Source organism: Gastrolobium bilobum, unplaced genomic scaffold (genome assembly GCF_033153095.1).
Source record: "Gastrolobium bilobum isolate Gb01-03AN ecotype WA unplaced genomic scaffold, APGP_CSIRO_Gbil_v1 utg10155, whole genome shotgun sequence".
In the NCBI taxonomy this organism is placed as follows: domain Eukaryota; kingdom Viridiplantae; phylum Streptophyta; class Magnoliopsida; order Fabales; family Fabaceae; genus Gastrolobium; species Gastrolobium bilobum.
This window is the reverse complement of record NW_026899528.1, coordinates 8,124-34,364: the sequence shown is the minus strand read 5'-3', so window position 1 is coordinate 34,364 and position 26,241 is coordinate 8,124. Positions and strand designations below refer to the sequence as shown.

Genomic DNA, 26,241 nt, shown 5'->3' with positions numbered 1-26,241 from the left:
AGAGAAGAATAAAACATGGGAAATTGTTGACAGGCCAAATGAGAATAAAGCAGTGGAATGCAAATGGTTTATACTTTAAAATATAATTCTGATGGTACTCTTGAAAGGTATAAGGCGCGATTAATAGCTAAGGGTTACACAGAGACATGTGGCATTGATTATGAGGAAACATTTGCTCCGGTAGCCAAAATGAACACCATGAGAACTTTATTATCCCTTGCTGCTCACAATAATTGGGACTTAAATCAATTTAATGTGAAGAATGCATTCCTCAATGGCGAGCTAGAAGAAGAGGTTTATATGGAGATCCTACCAAGATTTGACTCCACAAATGGAGAAAACAAAATATGTAGGTTGAAGAAAGCTCTGTATAGCATAAAACAATCGCCACGTGCTTGGTTTGGGAGATTTACCAAGGTTATGGTATCATTGGGATACAAGCAAAATTAAGGAGATCACACACTCTTCTTTAAACACTCCCAAGGAGGTAAGATCACTATTCTTCTGGTTATGTTGATGACATTATTATCATGGGATGATATAGTTGAGAAACGTATTCTGCAAGAGAATTTAACTAGTGACAAAGATATTAGGAAACTGAGATATTTCCTTGGGATTGAGATAGCTCATTCACGAGAAGGTATCTTTATCTGTCAGACAAAGTATATCCTTGATCTTCTTGAAGAAGCAGGTCAACTTGGGTGCAAACCTTCCCATACCTCAATTGAGCAAAATCACAAACTAGGGAATGAAGAGGAGAGTTCTCCAGCTGACAAAGAACAATACCAACGGCTAGTAGGAAGATTGATATATCTTGCTCATACTAGACATGACCTAGCTTATGCAGTTAGCATTGTCAGTCAGTTCATGCACGACCCAAGGAAGAAACACATGCACGCAGTAGATAGAATTCTTCAGTACCTTAAGGCCACTCCAGGCAGAGGACTAATATTCCGAAGAGGGGAAAATCTATCCTTAGAAGTATATACTGATGTTGATGATGCTAGGTCTGTAATGGACCGACGGTCAACCTCGAGCTATTGTATGTTTCTATGTGAGAACTTGACAACATAAAAAAGTGAAAAGCATAATGTAATTTCCAGATCTAGCACTGAGGCAGAATTTCGATCTATGGCCCAAGGCATTTGCGAATTATTATGGCTAAAGATCATTCTAGATGATCTCAAACTAAGATGTGAAGAATCTATGAAGCTGTTGTTGATAAAAAAATCAGCCATATGTATAGCTCACAGTCTCGTTCAACACGACATAACCAAGCATATTGAGATCGACCGTCACTTCATCAAAGAAAGACTGGATAGCGGACTAGCTGCTGTTTTGACCAAGGGACTTCCCACAAACAGATTTCAAGAACTTACTAGCAAGCTGGGAATAATAAATATACATTCCTCAACTTAAGGGGGAGTGTTGTAAATATGGAAGATATTTGTCATTATTTGTTTCCTTTATTAGTCTGATTATGTTTCCTCATTTCTTAGGATTTGGGTTTATTCCTTTAAGCCCATTAGTTTTTCTATAAATATTGTAACCATTTGTACCTATGCTTTTACGAAAGCAATAATAATTTTTACAGATTTTCTCTTTTCAAGTGTGGGCATGGCTTGGTTCAGCATAGAGAACTAAACTGAACCCATAAATGTGGTCTTACTTTTTGAACCAAACCAGTTTAGTCTTTACTGACCCAGTTTAGAACCTCAGTCGCCATCGTGAATTCAAAAATAAAACCCTCTTTCTTCCCACTCTTACCTTCCTTTCTGTCATGAACCAACTATCCCAAAAAATTAAACTGTTAGGCAAAGACACATGAATGGATTTATATTACATCTCTAACATGCCTCCTCATGCAAGAACTCTCTGGACTTGAAACATGAACAATGCACAGACCCACCTATCTTGAGCTGAAATTCAACTTTTATGAGAAGAATGGAGACAACAAACTGATATCATGTCATGAACCAACTATCCCAAAAGCATAACCGATTAGGTGAGGACACAAATGGTTTTATAATATATCTCTTAACAAAAAAATTTTAAGTATTTGATCAGGAGACTCTTCTCACATCTCCATGGAATGCTTGTTTTTACTTATTAATAGCTTATTTTCCTTGTTTGAATGCTTTAGGCTTCACCACTCAGCCACTCTCTCCTTGAAAAAAGTATTTTTATCATGTAAAGAACCAATTCAACCCAAAAGCTTAAACTGTTGGATGAGGCTACATTAATGGTTTTATATATCTCAACACGCTCCCTCACACGAGAGCCCACTGGGCTTAAAGGGTGGACAATGCACAAGCCCACCTACCTGTGCGAAGAAAAAGGTCCACCTACCTGTGCGAAGAAAAAAATTCCACTAGAAAGAAAGTGGAGGACGGTGAGGTTCGAACCCGGTACACTGAGGCTCTGATACTATGTAAAGAACAAATTCAACCCAAAAGCTTAAGCTGTTGGGTGAGGCTACATTAATAGTTTTATATATCTCAACATATCATATAGCTTTTTTTCAGAAGCTGCAATTTTCCTGCAGCTTCTAGGAAAACCACTAAAACAGCTTTTATTATGTTTATGCTTTTTCTTGAAAAGCTTATCTAATGATTAAAAAAAATCAAACATTCTTTTCAATTAAAAGAGTTTTTTCCTTTAATTAATCCTAACTATATCAGCACTGAACAACCATTTTACGTAAAAAATATATGGATTATATTAGTTAAGTATGAAGTAATTATGAATACCAACAATTAGATAACAATACATGTCAACTCAAAAATACCAAAAGAAATTTAAATGCAGTTCTCAGACGCCACACTTTGCAAACTTAAACCTCTTAAGCACATGAACAGCAGTTCAAATGTAAACTTAACTGTTAGAGTAGTTGTTAGAATAGTTCAGTGTATATAGTCTCACATCTTGTGGGCTTAGCCCATTAGGTCTTTTAGTCTATTTAAATAAAGATCTCTTGTACATTGTAACACACGATTATTCAATATACAATTACTCTTTAATCTCAAGTTGGTACCAGAGCTATTTCGTTCTGGGATCAGTTTCCATTAAAACCCTAAGCTCACTGCTTAGGTGTTCCCTTCTACTTTGTCGTGCGTTCTTCCGGCAAGGTTTTCATCAGTCATGAGTCCCTCCGACAGGTTCCCTAAGTCGTGCATCTCTTCGGCTTGATTCTTCAACCGTCAGAACCACTGCCTGCCGCCAACAACCACAATTCGTCACTGTTCAGGAACCCAGAATACTGTTCCGGCGTCAATTTCAACCGAAAAGCCTGCGACCAGAGCCCTCTCTCTCCGGCGACCAAGTCGGTGGAAGACCAATCATCAAAGGAGACACGCGCTCTCACGCACGGCTCCTTCTCCCTGCGCGTGGTGCTCACGCGCCACCCTTCACCGACGCGTGTGCACTGTGGACAGACTAGCTCGATTTTTCTTCCTTTTTCCATATCTGAGCTTGGTTCTTCGTGGGTCTCACTTTCGACGCGTCGTTCTTCTTGATTGGATATCGTTTGCCTTTGTTTGTGGCTTTTATATTTTGTCTTTAAACAGCAGCAACGTTCTCTGATCTCTCGGAGGTTAACTCCCCTTCTGCCCAAACTTCCTCAAGAATTATCTCTACTAATGTTGGGCTCATTATCTCTTCCAAACTTAAGGGTTCTGATAATTACAAGAATTGGGCCACCTATGTTCGTGTCTGGTTCTTTGAACAGGGGCATGGGCATCATCTCATTGTCCCATCTACTGATATCCCTAAGGCTGAGAAATCTGAATGGGAAAGGACTGATAATCAACTTCTGAGTATTCTTTGGCAGTCAATTGATCCAGTTGTCTTGGATATTTTCTACTCTATTCAGACATGTTATGAAGTGTGGGACGAAGCCAAACACCTCTACACTAATGATATCCAAGAGCTCTATTCTATCATGTCTCAACTCATGAAGTTGCGTAAATCATCTGATATTCAGATGGAAACATATATTAGGAAAAGTCGATCTTTGATGCAGACGTACTTGGACATGATGCCATACCCCATTCTGATGCTTCAGTATACCGAAAACAAGTGGAACATCTCTTTTATGGTTACCACTCTTTTTGGTCTTCCCGAGGAGTATGATGTTGTCCGTGATACTATCCTGACTAGTGGGGATCCTAGTCTATCACTGACCTACCAACACCTCTTGAATCTCAACAAGAAACCAATTTCTGCTCCTGGTTCATCTTCTGTTGTTGATTCCACTGCTCTTGTTTCCCGTACTGACACTCGGGGCCTAGGCGGACGTGGTCAGAGACCTCGTAACCTCCTAATTATTGTCAGTAACTTGGTTATTTTAAAGATCGTTGTTACACGAAGTATCCTCCCCTGCGACCATCTTTTGTTGCGAATATAGCTCAGTCAGACTATGCTGCACTCCAGACTCTTCTCACGAAGACTTCTCCTCAATCTCAGCCTTCCACTTCAGATATTGGTAATCACGTTACTTGTGTTTCTCATTCTACATCATTTGGCCCTTGGATATTTGACTCAGGTGCTACCGATTATCTCTATGGTAATAAGGAACTCTTTACATCTCTTACCTATTCTGATCATTTACCTTCTTTTACCCTTGCTGATGGAACAAAGCCCCAATTCGTGGGATTGGACAAGGTCATCCAACCTCTTCCTTGACCTTGACATCTGTTTATTACATTCCTGACATCCCTTATAATTTAATTTCTATTAGTAAATTGGTCCACTACCTCACTTGCACCATTACTTTCTCTAACCATTCTGTTTTTGTGCAAGATCCGGGTACAGGGAAGATGATTGGAGTCAGTCGTGAGTCACGAATGCTTTACTATCTAGTTGTGCCTCGTCCTTCAATGGCACGCTCTCTCACAAAATCTCCACAACTTATCCACAGCCACCTTGGTCATCCAAGTCTTCCGAAGTGGCAGAAGATAGTTCCTTTTTAATTCGATTTTCAGACTTTAGATTGTGTGTCATGTCAGCAAGGAAAGCATACATGCTCCTCCTTTGCCAGTCGAGTCAATAAACGAGTTGATGCTCCTTTCTCTCTTTCTCTTGTTCATTCAGATATTTGGGGTCCAAGTCGTACTTTGTCTGTTTTAGGTTTTCGGTATTTTGTTACCTTTATTAATGATTATTCCCGTTATACTTGGATTTATTTAATGAAAAATCATTCTGAGTTATTTTTCATTATTAAAAGATTTTCTGCTGAGATTCATACTCAATTTGGTGTTTCTATTCATATTCTACGTAGTGATAATGCTAAGAAATATTTTTCTATTGATTTTTCTAATTCCTTGGCTACACAAGGTACTTTACATCAAACCACTTGTCCTCACACTCCACAACAAAATGGGGTGGCTGAATGAAAAAACAAACATCTCATTGAAACTGCTTGTATCCTTCTTATTCATATGCAGGTTCCCCTTCACTTCCGGGCTGATGCCATACTTATATCTTGTTTTCTCATCAATCGCATGCCTTCATCTGTGCTCAACAATGACATTCCTCATAATCTATTGTTTCCAGATGCTCCTTTTTACCCTCTAACTCCACATGTCTTTGGTTATACTTATTTTGTTCACGATCTCACTCCTGGTAAAGACATTGTTATTCTCGTATTCAAAAGGGTTTTCGTTGTTATTCTCCTGATCTTAAATGTTACATTGTTTCTGCTAATGTCACTTTCCTTTATCAACAACTTTCATTCTATCCCGTCTCAGTTGTCACAACAGGTTGATCACGTTCTTTCTGTTCCTTTTCTTGACTTGTCTTTACCAGTTGCAGGTGACTCTCTCCCAGAGGAAAGAGCTCTTGCCTCCATCCCTGCAGACTACCATTTTCTAACCTATCAGCGTCGTCAGTAAGTGCCTCCTGCGGACTTGGCCCTGGGTGACTTATCACCTTCTCCAGTCATCTCTTCCCTACCGGCTCCTTCACCATAAGCTCTTCCCATTGCCCAAAGAAAAGGTATACGTGCTACTCGTAACCCTTATCCTCTGTATATTTTTTAAAGCTATGACCGTCTTTTTACTTCTCATTACACCTTTGTTTTTAATCTTTCTTCTGTTTCTATTCCTAGGACCACAGGTGAAGCACTTTCCCATCCAGGGTGGCGCCAAGCAATGCTTGATGAGATGACTGCTCTTCATTCCAATGGCACTTGGGATCTTGTTCCTGCTCCTCCAGAAAAGTCTATTGTTGGTTGTCGATGAGTCTTTACTGTCAAGGTTGGACCTGATGGCCATGTTGACCGTCTCAAGGCACGCTTAGTCACCAAATGTTTTACTCAAATCTTCGGACTTGACTACAGTGACACGTTCTCTCCTGTTGCTAAGATGGCGTTTGTCGAATGTTTCTTGCCTTCGCTGCTGTTTGTCACTGGCCACTTCTTCAACTAGACATTAAAAATGCTTTTCTTTATGGTGATTTACAAGAAGAGGTTTACATGGAGCAACCACCTGGGTTTGTTACTTAGAGGGAGTCTGGGATGGTGTGCGGACTTCATAAGTCCTTATATGGCCTCAAGCAATCTCCTCGGGCTTGGTTCAGCTGTTCAGGCTTTTGGCTTAATTGGCAGTAAAGTCGATCATTCTGTGTTTTATAGGCTCACATCTCCTGACAAATGCATCTATCTGTTAGTCTATGTCGATGATATTATCCTCACTGAAAGTGAACAAGATGGGATTCACCAGTTAAAATAGTATTTGTTCAGTCAATTTCAAACAAAGGATCTTGGTAAGCTTCATTACTTCTTAGAGATTGAAGTAGCATAGTCTAGACAGGGCATTTATATATGTCAAAGGAAATATGCCTTGGATATCCTAGAGAAGACTGATATGTTAGGGTGTAAGCCGGTTGATACACCTATGAATCCTACTATCAAATTACTACCAGGACAAGGAGAGCCATTATCTGATCCTGGACGTTATCGGAGGTTGATTGGGAAGCTCAATTATCTCACTGCGACTAGGCTGGACATTTCTTTTGTTATTAGTGTCGCTAGTCAGTTTCTTGATTCTCCTTGTGATTCTCATTGGGATGCTGCTCTAAAGATCCTCCAGTTTATTATATTCAAATTAGGGAAATACAAAAATTTGTGGATATTCAGATGCCGATTGGGCAAAATCACCCTCGGATAGGTGCTCTACTTCAGGCTATTGTGTCTTCTTTGGGGGAAACCTAATTTCTTGGAAAAGTAAGAAACAAACTGTTGTTTCCCGATCTAGTGCAGGGGCCAAGTATCGTGCAATGGGAGTTGCTACCTGCGAGCTAATCTGGTTAAAGCAGTTGATTCGGGAGCTCCATCTTTGTGAACAGAAACAGCTCATGACTCTCATTTGTGACAATCATATATCCTCTAATCCTGTATTTCATGAGAGCCAAACATATAGAGATCAATTGTCATTTCATTCGAGAAAAGATTCATTCAGGAGAAATTAAAACGAGATTTGTCAACTCTAATGATCAACTCGCGGATGTCTTCACTAAAGCTCCTAGGGGTCCTCAGGTTGAATATATTTGTGGCAAGTTGGGTGCTTACAATATATATGCTCCAGCTTGAGGGAGAATGTTAGAGTAGTTGTTAAAATGGTTCAATGTATATAGTCCCACATATTGCGGGCTTAGCCCATTAGGTCTTTTAGTCTCTCTTTTTTTTTTGGTACATGGTCTTTTAGTCTCTTTAAATAGAGATCTCTTGTACATTGTAACACAATTATTCAATATACAATTATTCTTTAATCTCAAATATAATTCCCAAATAAAAGATAACTCTGCAAACACTTCCATAGTGCCATCTCAATTTGTTTCACCACAGATATCGTGCAATCAACACTAACATATATTCCTTTAGCACAATTAAAGGAACTCAAGTTTCGTACAAAACTGGGTCATGGTTAATCAGTTTCTTCACATACAAGCTTTGGTTTTTTTAATATAGGATGATTAGAATTGCATTCAAGGGAGGGGAATTATGTGGTAGTGAATGTTTCTAAATTAATAATTCAAAGCAGGTAGATGTCCTTACTCTTGCATATGATAGGCAACAACTCCAAGTTCATTAAACACAAGTGGATCTGAGGGGCAAATAGACTTAGCCTGCATAAAAAACTGAGGAAAAATATAGAAGCATTAGTATTTTGGTATAGGTACGGATGAATATGAATAATGCAGGACTGTACACAGATTTGTAGGAGAGGAATGATTTATTAGGTAATCAGTTATTGCTAGGTTTTGATTAGGGGAAGAAAGCTCAAAACTTCTAAATCCTACATAGGAATTAATTACACTGAACAATAATTAAACTGCACAATGGACTTTAATATAAGATAGAAAGTAGGCCTTATTTGAACTCTTTTTCTTACTAACAACAAATTCCATATTTACATAGATATAGTGCGAAGACATTAAAAACCCCCCCCCCCCCCCCCCCCCCCTCTCTCTCTTTCTTTCTCTTTCCATGCCTCCCAACCGACCCTTGAATGTATCCAACTTTATATTATATACCTGCTCTGCAATCTTATAGCTGTGAGTTCGCATGCATTCCATTCCAATATAAAGAGATGGTAAATGGCACCTGGAATAAGAGAATATCAAGATTTAACCTGTAAAAGAACAATTTATAGATAATAAGAGGATAAGAGGATTTCATATGTATTTCATACTTAAGTTTTTCAACAAACGACAAAGAAACACATACATGCAAGTGAGCATCTAGTGTAATAAGTTCTGCATTAAGGAAAATTAGTACGAAATTATGTCCCAGATCATAGAGGACTATGAAAGTTGCTCATTGGTGATTGTGAGATCATGAATTCGAATTCAAGAAATAATATCTTTCAAAATATATTAGGATAAGGATGGGTACAATGATTGCCCGCACCCTTACCCTACTTAGTCGGGGTTTAATGGAGAGCGGTTTTAAAATAGAGGACTATCAAGCACTAAAAGCAAAAATGCTGCAATATCACAAAAGTAAAATTAAATTTCTTTTACACTCCCTCCCCATTTCGTACAATAAAAAAGCACAAAATCTTTCGAATCCAAAATATATATATACGTAACATTTTTTATAAGATTGAGTGTGGACAGACGGTGGATTCTGCCAAACTCACGGTTCAAACCCACAAGTTCGAGTAAATGCAAATGCAATTGCTGACTAAGGGCCCATTTGTTTTAGTTAAATGTAAAAGAATATGTTGTTTATTGATCTGTGTCAGGGAGTTACAATATATAGAGACCCTAATGGGCTTAAGTGAAAGGCCCAAACCTAATCCTAATACAGTCAGAATATTTACGGATAAGACGGAATCCAATCATATCTAATCATATCATATCTAATATTCTAACACTCCCCCTCAAGCTGGTGCATATATACTATGAGCACCAAGCTTTTTACAAATGTATTCAACCCGAGGACCTCTAAGAGCTTTAGTGAAAACATCTGCTAGTTGATTAGACGAGTTGACAAAAGCTGTCTTGATTTCTCCTGACTGAATCTTTTCCCGAATGAAGTGACAATCAATCTCTATATGTTTGGTCCTCTCATGAAAGAAATATCTGGCCTAGTCACAGTAAGATAATTGAGCTTCCCAATCAGCCTTCGATAACGTCCAGGATCAAATAACGGCTCCCCTTGTCTGGGCAATAACTTAACATTAGGATTCATGGGTGTATCAACTGGTTTACACCCCAACATACCAGTCTCTTCTAGGATATCCAAGGCATACTTCCTTTGACAGATAGAAATGCCCTATCTAGATTGCGCCACCTCAATTCCCAAGAAGTAAGGCAGCTTCCCGAGGTCCTTTGTTTGAAATGCACTGAATAAATGTTGTTTTAACTGACGGATTCCGTCTTGATCACTTTCGGTGATGATGATGTCATCAACATAGACTAACAAATAGATGCACTTGTTAGGAGATGTAATCCTATAGAATACAGAATGGTCAACTTTACTGCGAATTAGGCCAAACACCTGTACAGCAGAACTAAAGCGACTGAACCATGCTCGAGGAGACTGCTTGAGACCATATAAGGATTTTCGAAGACGACATACCTTCCCAGACTCCCCCTGAGCAACAAAACCAGGTGGTTGCTCCATGTAAACTTCTTCTTGTAAATCACCATGAAGAAAGGCATTTTTGATGTCAAGTTGAAGGAGTGGCCAGTGACGAACAGCAGCAAGGGCAAGAAATAGGCGGACGGACGCCATCTTAGCGACTGGAGAGAATGTATCGCTATAATCAAGACCAAATATTTGAGTAAAACCCTAGGCAACTAGGCGTGCCTTGAGACGATCAACATGGCCATCAGGTCCAACTTTCACAGTAAACACCCAGCGACAACCAACTATAGACTTCTCTGGAGGAGCACAAACAAGGTCCCAAGTGCCATTGGTATGAAGTGCGGTCATCTCATCAAGCATCGCTTGGCGCCATCCTGGATGGCAAAGTGCTTCACCTGTGGTCTTAGGAATAGAAACAGAAGAAAGACTAGAAACAAAGGTGAAATGAGGAGGAGAAAGACGATCATAGCTCAAGAAGGTATAAAGAGGATAAGGGTTACGAGTAGTACGTGTAACTTTTCTTTGAGCAATGGGAAGAGCCTCTGGTGAAGGATCCGGAGGGGAAGAATCAACTGCAGGGGGCAATGAGTCAGCAGGGGTCGAGTCGACTGGAGGTACTGTGTTACGACGCTGATAAGTGAGAAGTGGACGGTTCTCAGGTACTGGAGCAATAGGTGATTGCTTATCTGGAGTAGAAGCACTTGCATCTGGCAAAGACAAGTCAAGAAAAGGAACAGGAAGAACATGATCAACCTGTGACAATGGAGATGGGATAGAATTAAAGGGTTGTTGATCAAGAAAGGTGACATCAGCGGAAACTAAGTAACGCTTGAGATCAGGAGAGTAACAGCGATAACCCTTTTGAAGACGAGAATAACCCAGAAAAATGCATTTAAAGGCTTTGGATGTTAACTTATCCTTACCAGGAGTGAGATCATGAACAAAACAGGTACAACCAAAAAACATGTGGGGATAGAGGAAAGAGAGGAACATCCGGAAACAATAAGTTATGAGGAATATCATTATTAAGCACAGATGAAGGCATGCGGTTGATGAGAAAGCAAGAAGCAAGGACTGCATCAGCCCAGAAGTGAAGAGGAACATGCATGTGAATAAGAAGAGTCCTGGCAATCTCAATGAGATGTCTATTCTTACGTTCAGCTACTCCATTTTGTTGTGGAGTGTGAGGACAAGTGGTTTGGTGTAAAGTACCATGTGTGGCTAAGAAATGAGAAAAGTCAACAGAAACATATTCCTTAGCATTATCACTACGTAAAATACGAATAGAAGCACCAAATCGAGTATGAATTTCAGCAGAAAACCTTTGATAAATAGAAAACAACTCAGAACGGTTTTTCATTAAATAAATCCAAGTACAACGGGAGAAATCATCAATAAAGGTAAGAAAAATACCGAAAACCTAAAACAGACACACTTCGACTAGGACCCCAAACATCTGAATGAATAATTGAAAAAGGAGCATCAGCTCGCTTATTGACACGATTAGCAAAGGAGGAGCGGATGTGCTTTCCTTGCTGACATGACTGACAATCTAAAGTTTGAAGACCGGATAAAAGAGGAACCATCTTCTGCAATTTCGCAAGACTAGGATGCCCGAGACGACTGTGGATGAGTTGTGGAGATTCTGTGAGAGAACAAGCAACTGAAGGACTCGGCACATCAAGGTAGAACAGACCCCGTGACTCACGGCCCACTCCAATCATTTTCCCTGTACCCGGGTCCTGCACAGAAACAGATTGGTTTGAGAATGTGACAATACAATTAAGAGAATTCATCAATTTACTAACAGATATTAAGTTATAAGGGATGTGAGGAATGTAATAGACAGATGTCAAGGTCAATGAGGAGGTTGGACAGATTTGTCCAATCCCATAAACGGGGGCCTTAGTTCCATCAGCAAGAGTAAAAGAGGGTAAATTTTCAGAATATGTAAGGGAAGAAAAGAGTTCCTTATTACCACAGAGGTGATCAGTAGCACCTGAGTCAAATATCCAAGGACCAAGTGATGCAGAATGAGAAACACAAGCAACAGGATTACCATTTTCTGAAGCGGAGGCCTAAGATTGAGGAGAGGACTTCCTGAGAAGGGCCTGGAATGCTACATATTCTTCAGAGGAGAGAAAGACTGTACCATTTGAAGCAGTATCCGATTGAGCTATATTAGCAGCAAAAGAAGGTCGCATGTGAGGATACTTTGTGTAGCAGCGTTCCTCATAATGACTAAGTTGCTGACAGTAATGACAACGAGGTCGCTGACCACGTCCGACTGGACCTCCTGGGCCTCCTGGGCCACGGCCTTCTGGGCCTCTACCACGACCACGTCCACCTCCAATATTCCCGCGAAAATCAGTACGGGAAACTAGAGCAGTAGAATCAACAGCAGAAGACGATGCAGGAGCAGATTTCTTATTCAAATTCACAAGACGCTGATACGTCATGGATAGATCAGGCTCCCCACTAGTCAAGATAGTATCACGGACATTATCATATTCTTCGGGAAGGCCAGAAAGTGTGGCAACCATAAAGAGACGTTCTACCTGTTTCCGATATGCAGTAGCATCAGTAGGGTAAGGCAGCATATCCAAATATGCCTGCATCAAAGAGCGACTCTTGCCAATATATGTCTCCATCTGAATGTCGGATGATTTGCTCAATTCCATAAATTGAGAGATGATGAAATAGAGTTGCTGAACACCATTAGTGTAGAGGTTTTTTGCTTCCTCCCATACTTCAGTGCAAGTTTGAAAGGAATAAAAGATATCCAAGACGATCGGATCAATGGATTGCCAGAGGATACTCAGAAGCTGGTTGTCAATCTTTTCCCAATCAGACTTGTCCTCCTTAGGGACATCAGTAGACTTAGTCGTGAGATGGTTCCCATATCCTTGTCCAAAGAACCAAACTCGAACAGAGGTGGCCCAGTTCTTGTAATTAACAGATCCCTTCAATTTTGAAGAGGTAATGGACCCAATATTGGTAGAGATGATATTGGGAGAATTTCTCACAGGAGGAGATAGAGACTTGACCTCCGAATGAATTGGAGAGTTTGCTGCCATAGTATTAAATCACAAAGATATAAACCGAATAAAGAGAAACGAACCTGATCACCAATCAAGAAGAGGTGCGCACAAAAAGTCAGACCCACAAAGAACCAACCACAGATCCAGAAAGAGGAGGAGAAGACGAGCTTCTCTGTCCAAGACCGGCCGGAAAAAGCCGCTGGAATAGTGCTCACGCGCCGGCAGAAGGTGGCGCGTGAAGCCCACGCGCAGAGAAGACTAGAGGCGCGTGAGAGCGCGTGACAACTCCGATGGTGGCCGGACTTCCACAGAGCAGGTCGCCGGGAGGAGAGGGTGCTGTTCGCGTTCGTTCCAGACTGAAATCTCTGATACCAAGTTAAATGTAAAAGAATATGTTGTTTATTGATCTGTGTCAGGGAGTTACAATATATAGAGACCCTAATGGGCTTAAGTGAAAGGCCCAAACCTAATCCTAATACAGTCAGAATATTTACGGATAAGACGGAATCCAATCATATCTAATCATATCATATCTAATATTCTAACAGTTTTATCTTTTTTTTATAGAAAAAAATGCTTTTTAATTTAAAAACATGCCAAATAAATTTTAAAATAATTAGATAATAGCTTCTAAAAAAAATCTATATCATAAAACCCCCTTTCTTAATGCTTATCCAGCACACCTTTAATGAAATCCAAAGGCTTTATGATGCAATAAAGAATATTTTTTTCTTTAACACCAATATCCTTCTCAGACTTCCTCTAGTCTTATTCAATCTTCTAATTTGGGCAGAGTTCCTTCTCAAATGATTAACTCATAAAACTTTGTTGAATATGACCAAATTATAAACAGTGAAATGCACAAGTTATTTGATTTGGATAAACATGACTTGATCAAATTAAGTCAAAAGTGTAGCAAAACTTCAGAACTAAAATAAAGAAATTCGCTATTAGCATACTTATTAATCTTGAATAGCGGCTGACCCTCCAAACTGCTATAGCGCTATAGCGGGTAGCGCTACAACGCTGCGATGCAAAGTGTACCTAAGTGGTACACTAAATTGTACTCCACAAATATAAAAATTAAAATATGAAAATGTGACATAAAAAGCAAATTTGAAGCAAACTCAAACATAAATGATTTCAAACATTAAATTTAAATCATAAGCAAATTGAAGGAATTAAAGTCTCAAATAATGTAAAACAACAAAATAAAGTGGCAAAATTAGTTAAAATTCAAACTGCCACTTAAGTGAAATGTCAAAATCAAAGAACTTAAGGAACTAATCATAATTGAAATCATGAACATCCATATCTTCATCTTCACTTTCACTTGTATCTAAGTTGTAAATCTCTTCCTTCTACGACGAGAACACTTTTGCAAAAACTACTGTCGCGGCGCAATAGTGCCGCGATTCAGCCGCAATAGCGACCGCTACACTTCGTCTGACCGTCGCAGTCGCAGCGCGGTCTGTGGCGGTCGGTCGCTGCACCGCAGCACAACTCCGTTATAGCCCGCTAAAGCGGTGCTATTCACAAGTATAGCTATTAGTGTAGAATAAATGTAAAGGCTACTTTCTGTAATATTCTATTTGTAGTAGGGTTACTTTGGTAAATAACCATTTGCTTTTTAGTTTAATATACTAATTTCTGTTTCAACATAATTAACTAACGTGGCTTTGTATTAAGCTCTATAAAGAGCTATCTTGTAACTCTCTGAACACAATTCAATAATAGAAGAATATTCAATTTCTCTCTCCTATTTTCTCTCTTTTACTGTCTCACGTTTTCCCTAATGGTATCAGAGCTCTCTCTGAGGGCCTAATACAAATAATCTTCACCATGTCTTCCGCATTAGCATCAGCATCTCTGTCTTTAACTGGAAACGCGACGGTGGACAATCGTTCGTCTTCGTCTTCTCAACCTTCATTGTTCAACCATCAGATTTCTGTTAAACTAACGGAAAGCAACTTTCTTCTTTGGAATCAGGTTGTAGAACCTGTAATCACCTCTCATCAACTCCAACACTTTCTTGTGAAACCTAATCCACTTCATTACAGATCTGAGCAAGATCGTGTCGATGAAGTCGATAATCCACTATACATTGAGTGGCTGCGTCAAGATCAGATGCTTCTCTCGTGGATTCTTTCTACTATTTCAGAAGAAATACTGAATGAAATCCTAAGTGTTAGTCATGCATATGAAGCATGGGAGCAGATCCATAAATTTTTTCAAGGAATGATGAGATCCAAAGCACATCAACTCAGATTTGAACTTCGCACCATCAAGAAAGGTGGACGATCTGTTGCTGAATATCACAGATGTGTCAAATCTATGTGCGATGAACTCAGCCATTAAAAATCCTATATTAGTTGAAGAGCAAATTGAGATCACACTTGCTGGTCTTCCTGCAGAGTTCAACGCTTTTGTCGCCTCTGTTATAGCACGTGAAAATCTATATTCTCTCAATGACTTGAGAGTCGAACTCATGTCTTATGAAATGATGCTTGCAAGACAAAATGAAACTCTCTTGTCAAATTCAGTGACTGTGAATGTTGTGCATAACACATCTACTGAGCAAAAAGATGGATCTAGATCTGGCAGAGCTGTTTTTGAGGTTATACAACAGAATCTTGATCAGAACACAAATAATCAGAGACCTTATGGTGCCAATGGTGGTACTGGTAGATGTAGAGGTAGATTTTATGGTCAAAACAACAAAGCAGAAAGAGGACATGGATGTAGTAATGTACAATCCCAACTCTGGTACAAATTTGGACATGCAGTTCAAAATTGTTGGCACAAGTTTGATGAGAATTTTGTGCCTGAACTTCCTCCACCTGAAGCACCTCAGTATTTCTCATCAGTTCAGCCTTCTTTCAAAGATCATTTCAGTATGTCAGACCTCAAAATGTAGTGACACCACAAGACTTACTTACCGCTAATCAGCCTCAGAATCCTGCTCAACAGCACTGCAACGTTACTCTACAGACTCAAGGTCAAGGTATTCTACCAACTCCTTCGAACATTCAAGCTCTTGAGTGGTATCCAGATTCTGGTGCTTCTCATCATGTTACTGTCAACCCTCAGAACCTGCTACAGAGTACAAAGTTATCTGGTGCAGATCAAGTTTACATAGGAAATGGCCAAGGTCTGAAAGTGAATGCCACTGGTTCTTCCTCTTTTCCTTCTCCACTTAAACCACACACTTATTTACATCTTCACAATTTACTCCTTGTTCCCTCCATAACTAAAAACTTAATCAGTGTGAGTCAATTTGCCAGGGATAATGCTGTTTATTTTGAATTTCATCCTTTCACTTGTGTGAAATCAGAGGCGTCTCATGAAGTTCTATTGAAAGGTGCTTTGGGTTCAAATGGTCTATATCGTTTTTGTGGAGTCAATCTTTCTCACCACTTAAGTCAACAATGTCCTTCTAATTCTATTTCATGCAATTCTGTTTCTGTGTGTACTAGTTCTAGTAACACTCTTTCTGGTGTAACTACAGAGTGTAGAATAAATGTAACTTCTAGTCCTGAGAAAGTTGAGGATCAAAATACCATTACTCTCTATGGCATTATCATCTGGGGCATCCTCACACTAAGGCCCTTAATTTTGATATTAAGTCTTCTAATATTCGCATTCCTAATAAAACTGATATTGAATTCTGTTCTGCCTGTTGCTTGGGTAAAATCCATAAACTACACTAAGTCCTTCAACTAAAATCTATGAAAAGCCTTTTGACTTGGTGTTTAGTGACTTGTGGGCTCCTGCCCCTGTTAACTCTACCATGGGGTTTACATATTATATATCCTTTGTAGATGCTCATACTCGATACACATGAATCTATCCTTTAAAACAAAAGTCACAAGCATTAACAATTTTCACTCAGTTTCAAGCTCTGATTACAAATTATTTTCAGTCCTCTATAGAAGCCCTTCAAACTAACTGGGGAGGAGAGTTTCGTTTCTTTCATCAACACCTAAAACAACTTGGTATAGTTCATAGAATTGTTTGCCCTCACACTCATCATCAAAATGGAGTGGTTGAGAGAAAACATAGACACATTGTTGAGACTGGACTTACCTTACTTGCACATGAATCTTTACCAATAAAATTTTGGGATCATGCCTTCATTTCTGTTGTTTACCTCATTAACTGTCTACCTACTGCTGCTTTGAAGTTTGAAGTCCCTTTTACTAAGCTGCATAAAACAGTACCTAACTGCAATTTCCTCAAGGTTGTTGGTTGTTCCTGCTTCCCATTCCTAAGACCCTATAACAGTCACAAACTAGACTCCAGGAGCAGTGAATGCATCTTTTTGGGTTATTCACCTAATCACAAAGGATACAAGTGTCTTAACTCCTCAGGTAGACTTTTTATTTCAAAGGATGCTCTCTTTAATGAAACTAAATTTCCATATCCTTTATGGTTTGACTTGAGTCCCACCACCACTCAAAATACTACTATCTCACCCATCTCCAATTTAATTCCTTTAGACAATTATAGCATTCTCTGCTTAGCCATGCTCACCTAGTGACTCATCTAGCTCAGCATCACCCAATTCACAAGCTGCCAACTCCATCAATTCTAGCAGTAACTCACCCACACAGCAGTGCAACTCTCCTCTCCCAGCATCAGCCTCATCATCTTCAAGATCTGAATCACCTCCAACTCCTAATCATACTTTTCCTACACAGCAACATGGTTCTCCTCTACTCACTTCCAATTCGTCACACTCAAATTCAAGTTCCTCCTATTTCTCTCTTGGCAATATTTCACTTAGCCCTGCACCTTCATCCTCTTCTACATCTGATTCTGGTTCTGAATATGTTCCATCTGGTCCTTTCCACTCTTCTCCTACTCATTCTATCACCACACACGCCAAGACTGCTCAATTGCCTCAGGTGCTTCTGACTTCTCTTGAACCAACTTCCATTAAACAAGTCTTAAATAGCCCAGATTGGTTTTCTGCCATGCAGTCTAAGTTCAATGCTTTACAGGAAAATTCCACATGGACCTTGGTTCCACTTCCTTCAAATAGAAAAGCCATTGGCTGCAAGTGGGTATTTCGGGTCAAGGAGAATCCTGATGGTTCCATTAATAGATATAAGCCAAGGTTGGTGGCCAAAGGTTTCCATCAACTGGCTGGTTTTGATTACACTGAAACATTCTCTCCTGTTGTGAAACCTATCACAATTAGAACCATTCTCACCATTGCTATTTCTTTTGGTTGGCAACTTAGACAATTAGATGTTAATAATACCTTTCTCAATGGCATTCTCGAGGAAGAGGTATACATGATGCAACCCCCTGGTTTTGAGTCTTCTAATAAGTCTCTTGTTTGCAGGTTACACAAGGCTCTCTATGGTTTAAAGTAGGCCCTTGACAAGCTTAAAAGCTCATTATTGCAACTTGGTTTTACAGCCAACAGATGTGATATATCTCTATTTATATACAGAAAATCCAACCACTGTGTCTTTCTCTTAGTATATGTAGATGACATAGTAGTGACCGTGATTTTATTCAGTCTCTTGTGTAGCAGCTGAATGTTGCCTTTGCTTTCAAAGATCTTAGTTCTCTGTATTTCTTTCTTGGCATTCAAGTTTAGAGAACAACTTCAGGTGCTCTTATTTTATCTCAATAAAAATACATCAGGGATCTGCTTGTTAAAGCCAACATGGCTGAAGCTAAAGGAATTTCTACCCCTCTTCCATCAGGCTGCAAATTTTCGAAATATGGTCTAATTATTATTCTGATCCCTCCTTCTATCGCTCAATTGTTGGGGCCCTAAAATATGCAACTCTTACTCACCCAGAAATCAGATTTGATGTGAATAAAGCATGTCAATTTATGGCTGAGCCACTTGATTAACATTGGACTGCTGTCAAGCGCATTTTAAGGTATCTTAGAGGGAATCTACATCATGGAATGCTTCTTAAACATGCAATCCTAGTCATCTCTTCTCTGTCAAAGCATTTTGGGATGCAGATTGGGCTGGTGATCCAGATGATCGCATATTCACTTCAGGTGCTTGTGTCTTTTTTGGCTCCAATTTGGTTTTTTGGTGGTCCAAGAAACAAACTCTGAATGCTCGATCTAGCACCGAGGCAGAATATCGCAACTTGGCTTTGGTTACTGCTGAAGTTCTTTGGCTTAAATCCCTTCTTCAGGAGCTTAATATTCAGTTCACTACTCCCCTTATTTTTTGTGACAATTTAAGTACAATATCTTTCTCTCATAATCCTATTCTTCATGCAAGAACTAAGCATATGGAGCTAGACATTTTCTTTGTCAGAGAGCGTGTTATAGCAAAAGAAATTTGTGTCTGCCATGTCCCTGCTCTGGATCAACTTGCTGATACTCTTACCAACAGTTTCCCTGTTTCTCGTTTTGCTACTTTACATGACAAACGGTGGTTGATTTGCATATTCTGCTTCATCCACCCTGAGTTTGAGGATGCCTATTAGTGTAGAATAAATGTAAAGGCTACTTTCTGTAATATTCTATTTGTAGTAGGGTTACTTTTGTAAATAACCCTTTGCTTTTCAGTTTAATATACTAATTTCTGTTTCAACAGAATTAGCTGACGGGGCTTTGTATTAAGCTCTATAAAGATCTATCTTGTAACTCTCAAAACACAATTCAATAATAGAAGAATATTCAATTTCTCTCTCCTCTTCTCCTTTTATTTCAATTCCACTAGAAAGTACCGAACTCATGACCTTGTGGTCATTAAAGCTCTGATACCATGTAAAGAACCATTTCAACCCAAAACCTTAAGGTGTTGGGTGACGGCCTTTTTAATGGTTTATATTATTCTCTAACACACCAAATCATTTATGGGCTATAAGAAAAGAACATAAAAAAGACAAGGAAAGGAACAAAACACAGTTGTCAAGCGACTCATTCCTAGGGCTCACAATCAATAAATTCATTTTGCTTTGAGTCCGAAGACAAAAATCAGAATGGAACAATGAGGGTAAGGGCAAGATCTAATAGGAAAAATCAGTATGCTACCCAGGAAACAAACGAGCTGCAGTGCGGTAAGCTGACATAGCCTGGTCACCCTCTTCTTGAGCGGCAAAGGCATTCCCATAGCCTATCCATGCAGGGGGGAATGTTCCATCTAGACTAGTTGCCTTGCTGTACAGTAGACAACGTAATTGAACAATAAGTTTTGATAATGATGTTACAAAAGCAATCAAATGCATAAAGAAAGAATGACCCCTTGATAATCTAAATTCATGAAGATAATTTCCAAAATAGGTTAGACAAGCAATTTTGAGTTCTTGAAAGAGAAACTGATCTCTCAAGCAATCCAACTCATGTTAGAGATATATGACCAACTCAAACTTAACAAGCCACAAAGATCAATTTTGATCAACCAAGCTCAGGACCAATAGCTGGATTGATAACATGTCATTAAACATAACATATCGTCATAGAATAAATACAGCTATCACCACTGCCTCAGCATAACATTTGATGGTTATAACGAATTGACAACTACATCAAATATTAAATATAACAAACAACCTAATGTCATTAAGCAATATAAAGCTTTCTAATGTGAAATATAACAAATTTTCAGCATAACAAAATCTCAGGTAAGTAAGAAAATCAAACATTAACATGCCACAAAAACGAGAATTATATTATGTAGCACCAACCAACACTTCAAAAATCTTTAAGTGTCGATGTCGAACACTCTGACACGCTACATGATGTGTGGTCAATATTTCCGACACGTTGACCAATCCGACACGCGAATTTGACCGTGTCAGACACGGTCAAAGGGCATTTTTGTAATAAAATTATAATTTTATGCTCAGCCACTCATTTCTTATCTCCTTTTTCAATTTTTTTATTTTTTAAATTTACAATTTTTTATTTCTACTATTTTCACTTTCTTTATTATGACTTACATGGGTACTGTATTTTTTTTTCTCTATTTGATTTTGATCCCATAAATATCTAATGTCGTGATTTTTTTAAAAAAATTAAATATGAAATATAAATTCATATTTATTTATCTGGTTCAAACGGTCCAACCAGTGACCCACCAGTTGAACCATTGACCCAGTACCCTGATCGGGTTGATGACCGAGCTAGTTCTGATAACATTGTTTTGGATGTTCCTTCACTATCATTCATACATTATTATTTTTCGCGTCAATACATTTTTTTTCGTTCTTTTTCTGTAATCTTTTATGCTTGCTAGTCGCCATAGGTTTATTATTCTAAAAAAAAAATTATTCTGTAAATTTTTTTTTATTAATTTAGTTTCATTTTATTGTTAAATTAATTAATATTAAATGTAATATAAACTATATAAATTAAAAATATTATTTAATATTAAAACATGTCCCAGCATGTCGAAATTCAGATTTTTTTGGAATTGACGTGTTGGAGTGTCGTACAGTGTCGTGTCGCGTGTCGGTGCTACATAGTCTATGATGATAAATTACAAAAAAAGCATGAGCATTAGATGTTTCAAGATCAATCTTATCTCACTATGGTAATGACTTATGTATACCTGAAATAAGGGCGGGATTGTTCATACTTCTTGATACAATAGTAATAGCAACCAACAGCAAACCATGATAAAGCCCTAAAACAACATCAATAAGACTTTATTGGTATAGCAAAGGCTTTAGAAGACAAATATAAATATTAAGAAAAAGTCTAAATAAAGAAACGACTCTTATATGCAGCAAAATTTTGAGAACAGTGCTTACTTTTGAGGATAATCCTTCACCAAATTGCATGCCATCAGATAGAGCTCATTTGAATGCCCAAGCTCCATAGCAGCCGCCAGATGTACTAATGTACTCTTTAGATGGAAAGGATCCTTCTCAAGCAAACTGTAGCATAAGTGCTTAAGCTCAGTTAGGAAAAAAGAGAGGAGAAAAGAATGGAGGCAGTGAATGATGTAACAGCCATAGCTGTATCTCACTCTCACTTCAGTCTCCAGATCAGATCTCCAACTTACACAAATGTTAACTCAAAACATTTCTGATATTCACCACACTGATGATAATATTCAGCTTTGCAGGCCAATAGATCAGTGTTAGTTTTTAGTGAGCGCGAGAAAGAAGGATCAGATAGATCACTTTTACAGCTTTCATTCTCAAGATCTCTGAACTTAGCTTCTACAACATTTTCTTTATCATACTGCGTAACAAAAAAGGGAATCATCTTTCATCAGTACAAAATATTGGATAGAAGCAAATTCTAATTGGCACCTGCTATTACCTTCTTTATCAAACAAGAATAAAATGACGAGAGCCATCCATCCTCACTACCAAATTGCAATGATGAGATCAAATTTGCTTCTGGTATCCAACATACAGAAAGGGAAGACAGAGATATATGTCGGGATCAACTTTGAATTAGACAATCTATTTCTTAAACCTATTTTTGTACAAAGAGAAAATTGAAATCAAAGAATTTTTCAAGGGATCAATGAAAACTCTTACCTTCCTCACATGTAAGCATGTGATTCTGAATCAGACATTCCAAAGCCTAACAGATTTACCAACAGCCAGAAAAAATTAGATAACCAGTGAATGTTGGGGAAAATATACTCAAGTACATATGCCACAAATGATACTTTTTGGAATGGAAAAACTAAATTAGAGCATTCAGGCTCCTGCCTACATTTAATCAATTTACTTTAGAGAAACTATCATACGAAATATTAACCCAGTTTCTGCAGTAATATCTGTTACAGAAGTCAAGGGATGCCAGCATTTTGTTTTTTGGCACTAGAGTGATGACAAAGGAATCCCCACTAGGTGGGCCAGGGAGGATGAGGGAGAAATTGAATCCCCATCCGGGAAATTGCAAGCAAATGTCCCAACTAGGGTTGGCAAAACGGGCCAACCCGGCTCGACCCGGCCCAACCCGCATTCAGCCCGAAAAAAATGAGTCGGGTCGGGTTGGCTCAAAAAAAAATGAGCCAGAAAATCCAACCCGGCTCGACCCGAGCCGGGTTAGGGTTGGCTCGCGGGTTGGCTCGATAATCAGCTCGCGGGTTGGCTCGTAAAAAAGCTCACGGGTTGGCTCAAAAAAAGCTCGCGAGTTAGCTCGAAATGATGCTAGTGGGTTGGCTCGCGGGTTGGTTAGCTCAAAATATTGGCTCGCTGGTTGTCTCGCGGGTTTGCTCAAAAACTTTAATTTTTGTGGTTTGTTCTCCTGTATAAAATTATTGTATTTTGCAGTCCAACTACAAGTAGAGTAGTTTACAAAATCCAAAAACATTAAATGAAACACAAACCACTCCACGAATCACAGGAGTCATTTATCATGATTTTCTGAATTACTCTAACTCACGATAACCATAAAACGTATATAAAGCCAAAAAATAAAAAATAAAAGAAATCCATTATATATTTCAACGATAAACATCTAGAATCAAAAGCCAATCATGAAAAAAAAAGGACCTGCAAAAGCGACCAATATAGTAAAGTCCATCAGTGGAGAATCCATCAGTAAAGTCCATTGTATTTTATTAAAAAAAAAAAAAAAAAAAAAAAGAGTAACCCGCGAGCTGGCTCGTTCAACCCGCGAGCTCGCTCGTTCAACCCGCGAGCTCGCTCGTTTGAGCTCGGGTTGGCTCGGGTCGGGCTAAATCGAGCTGGCAGCTCATTTTTGCCAACCCAACCCGGCTCGTTTTGTGCGGGTTACGAGCCAACCCGACGGGTTGGCTCATTTTTGCCATCCCTAGTCCCAACCAAGTGAGCAAGTCGCACAAGACAGATGACAGGATTACAAGATCCTATTAACGAACATAGAAAAGATAGTAAGGAGAATATCAATACATACCTCATAGCATAAAGGATCTGCTTTTATAGCAGCTTTGTACCTTAACAAAAGCAAATATAGCAAAGAAATTGAGCTTATTTATCAAATTAGGGCACATCATACTTATGTAACTATTCACACACGCAGCAAGAAATTATAACACCTTCTTATACTTAATGTAGAAAATCAATTAAAAAAGTATCATTTTTCTACTACATAAGTTAGAAAAAGAAGAGAGTCAAAATGCCCCAAATACACTCACCACAATCGAGCCTGGGCACGGTTTTCTAGAGCTTCATATGCTTTTCCCCTTAAGAAGCATATTGCAGAAGATATCTGTTATAGCATAACAAAATGTATTCAAATAAACAAAAAAAAAAATCAGAAACAAGGACATTCCCAAACCCCAAAATTCCACATTTATAACAAAAAAGATATTCAAAGAAAAACAAAAACTTATGTTCAGCTCAGGAATGACTGAAATGCCCTCCCCACCAATTGGGATAAGGCTTGCTCAAGAATGACTCCCAAGTGTTCATAAGATCCTTTAAATGCAAGTGCAATTAAAAATTAAAAAAAAAAAAAAAATCCAGACATTACAATTGACAAGGTAAAAAATACCCAGAAAAGGAGCTCACATTGATTTCACGATCTTCACTGTCTTTATCCAAGTACATGACATTAGAGTCCTTAGTGTCAGAAACATTTCCATTATCATCAACTTTAGCTTCACCCAGCATTGATAGGCATTGATCCCACTCCTTCAATTCCTCCTTTTTTATTTTTTTACAAAAAATTCAGTAAAAACCAAAAAAACAAAATAATAATAATCAACAATAACATAGCTTCTTAATAAAAGAATATGCATAATTATTAAATAGTAATAGTACAACTTGAAGTCAATTTGTTTAAATAAATAAAAGATTGGGGATTTTGGAAGGAGTGAGAGTTACGAGGCACTTGGCGGCGAGGTAGCGGAAGCGGAGGTCGCGGAGGACGATCTTGGAGGCGTTGAGGAGGTGGAAGGCGCGGCGGTAGTGGCGGCCGAGGAAGAGAGCCTGGGCTTGCATGTAGATGTCGGCGGGGTCGTTGGTGAAGGCGGCGACTTTGTCGGCGAAGAAGATGGCGGAGGAGTAAAGGTGCTTGCTCACGCAGTCCCTCACAACTCCTCGAAGCTTCTCGATCTCTCCCTCCCTCATTCTCACTCACTCTCTCTCTCCCAACCTAACTATTCGATTCGATTAGGGTTTCGTTTCGTTTCGCTTTCACTTCTTTCAGAGAGACCGTTGATTTGATTGAATGCTTTTGAATTGAACTTGTGAGGTAGTCTAGGCCAGATTGAAATACAGGCGGGAGGGAAGGTTTTTTATTTGTTATGTAAAACTACGTTTGTATTATCTTATTATTTTGTCCTTTGACACGAGTAAACGTTCCGTTGTAGTCTAGTTGGTCAGGATATTCGGCTCTCACCCGAAAGACCCAGGTTCAAGTCCCGGCAACGGAAAGTATTTTTAATTAGGGTTATTTAATTGTGATAGAATTATATAATAAACCGAAAAAAATTAGAATAGACAGTAAATTCATTTCTTAAAAAATAACGGAAATTAAGCAGTTAGTGCAGATAAGTTATCTCTCTTTATCAATGATGTTTGCTAAACCTGTTTTGTAATAATTAGTTATATACGGTTGCATAGCAATTACTAAGAATATATCAATTTCTAGTTAGAGTTGCATTGCATGTGAGATATGCTCCTTTTAGATTTGAGGCCTCGAGATGAACTAAGCTGTCAAAAAAATACTCAGCAATGACATTGTCAGTGGTTAATTCAACTCCCAATGAGTACCCATTGAGGAGGACAAAAATCCATGTCCTATAATTTGTTAGGCATACCATAAACCTGAACAAAAAAATACAAATGGTTTCATAGTTCAAGGGTTTCGTAATTGTCAAAATATAAGGCAATTTTTAAAATATAATTATAGTGGTTTCCTTATTTCTTGAAGTGGCTTCGAGTGTGGTGAGGACGGCGAAATATGCTTCAGTAATTGAGATAAATATATACTGACCCTATAACCATAGTCGATAGTCATTGTAAAAGGCATTGATCAATTATGACTTATGCTTTATTATATTATCAGATAGTCATTGTTTATAAGGACCATATAGATTGTCCATGTGTGGATGTAACAATATGTGTATCAATTTTGAAACTAAAAATATGTAGGGTTTATTTTTGTAATATAACGTTATATTCCCAGTAATATTTCATTTTAAACTAAACATAGAATCAGTAATAC

The 26,241-nt window shown here is 38.6% G+C and overlaps 1 protein-coding gene and 1 non-coding gene across 3 annotated transcripts in view; one reads left to right on the top strand and one right to left on the bottom strand.

Moving 5' to 3' along the window:
* The window catches only part of LOC133290941 (anaphase-promoting complex subunit 6), a 30,863-nt gene extending 5,719 nt beyond the window's left edge, over nucleotides 1–25,144 (bottom strand). For both annotated transcript variants that reach the window (XM_061489102.1, XM_061489103.1), the window contains exons 1-12: nucleotides 24,897–25,144; nucleotides 24,582–24,716; nucleotides 24,206–24,279; nucleotides 23,965–24,004; nucleotides 22,617–22,662; nucleotides 22,393–22,472; nucleotides 22,130–22,311; nucleotides 21,876–22,001; nucleotides 21,674–21,748; nucleotides 20,155–20,280; nucleotides 8,533–8,602; nucleotides 8,054–8,136 (exon numbers count right to left, since the gene is read on the bottom strand). In XM_061489102.1, the coding sequence (XP_061345086.1) occupies nucleotides 8,054–8,136; nucleotides 8,533–8,602; nucleotides 20,155–20,280; nucleotides 21,674–21,748; nucleotides 21,876–22,001; nucleotides 22,130–22,311; nucleotides 22,393–22,472; nucleotides 22,617–22,662; nucleotides 23,965–24,004; nucleotides 24,206–24,279; nucleotides 24,582–24,716; nucleotides 24,897–25,142 (1,283 nt within the window). In that variant the 5' untranslated portion in view covers nucleotides 25,143–25,144. The remainder of the gene's footprint in view (nucleotides 1–8,053; nucleotides 8,137–8,532; nucleotides 8,603–20,154; nucleotides 20,281–21,673; nucleotides 21,749–21,875; nucleotides 22,002–22,129; nucleotides 22,312–22,392; nucleotides 22,473–22,616; nucleotides 22,663–23,964; nucleotides 24,005–24,205; nucleotides 24,280–24,581; nucleotides 24,717–24,896) is intronic.
* A 230-nt stretch (nucleotides 25,145–25,374) lies between these two features.
* TRNAE-CUC (transfer RNA glutamic acid (anticodon CUC)) lies at nucleotides 25,375–25,447 on the top strand. Its single transcript has one exon. It is a non-coding gene; the product is annotated as a tRNA-Glu (tRNA).
* The last annotated feature ends 794 nt before the right edge of the window (nucleotides 25,448–26,241 follow it).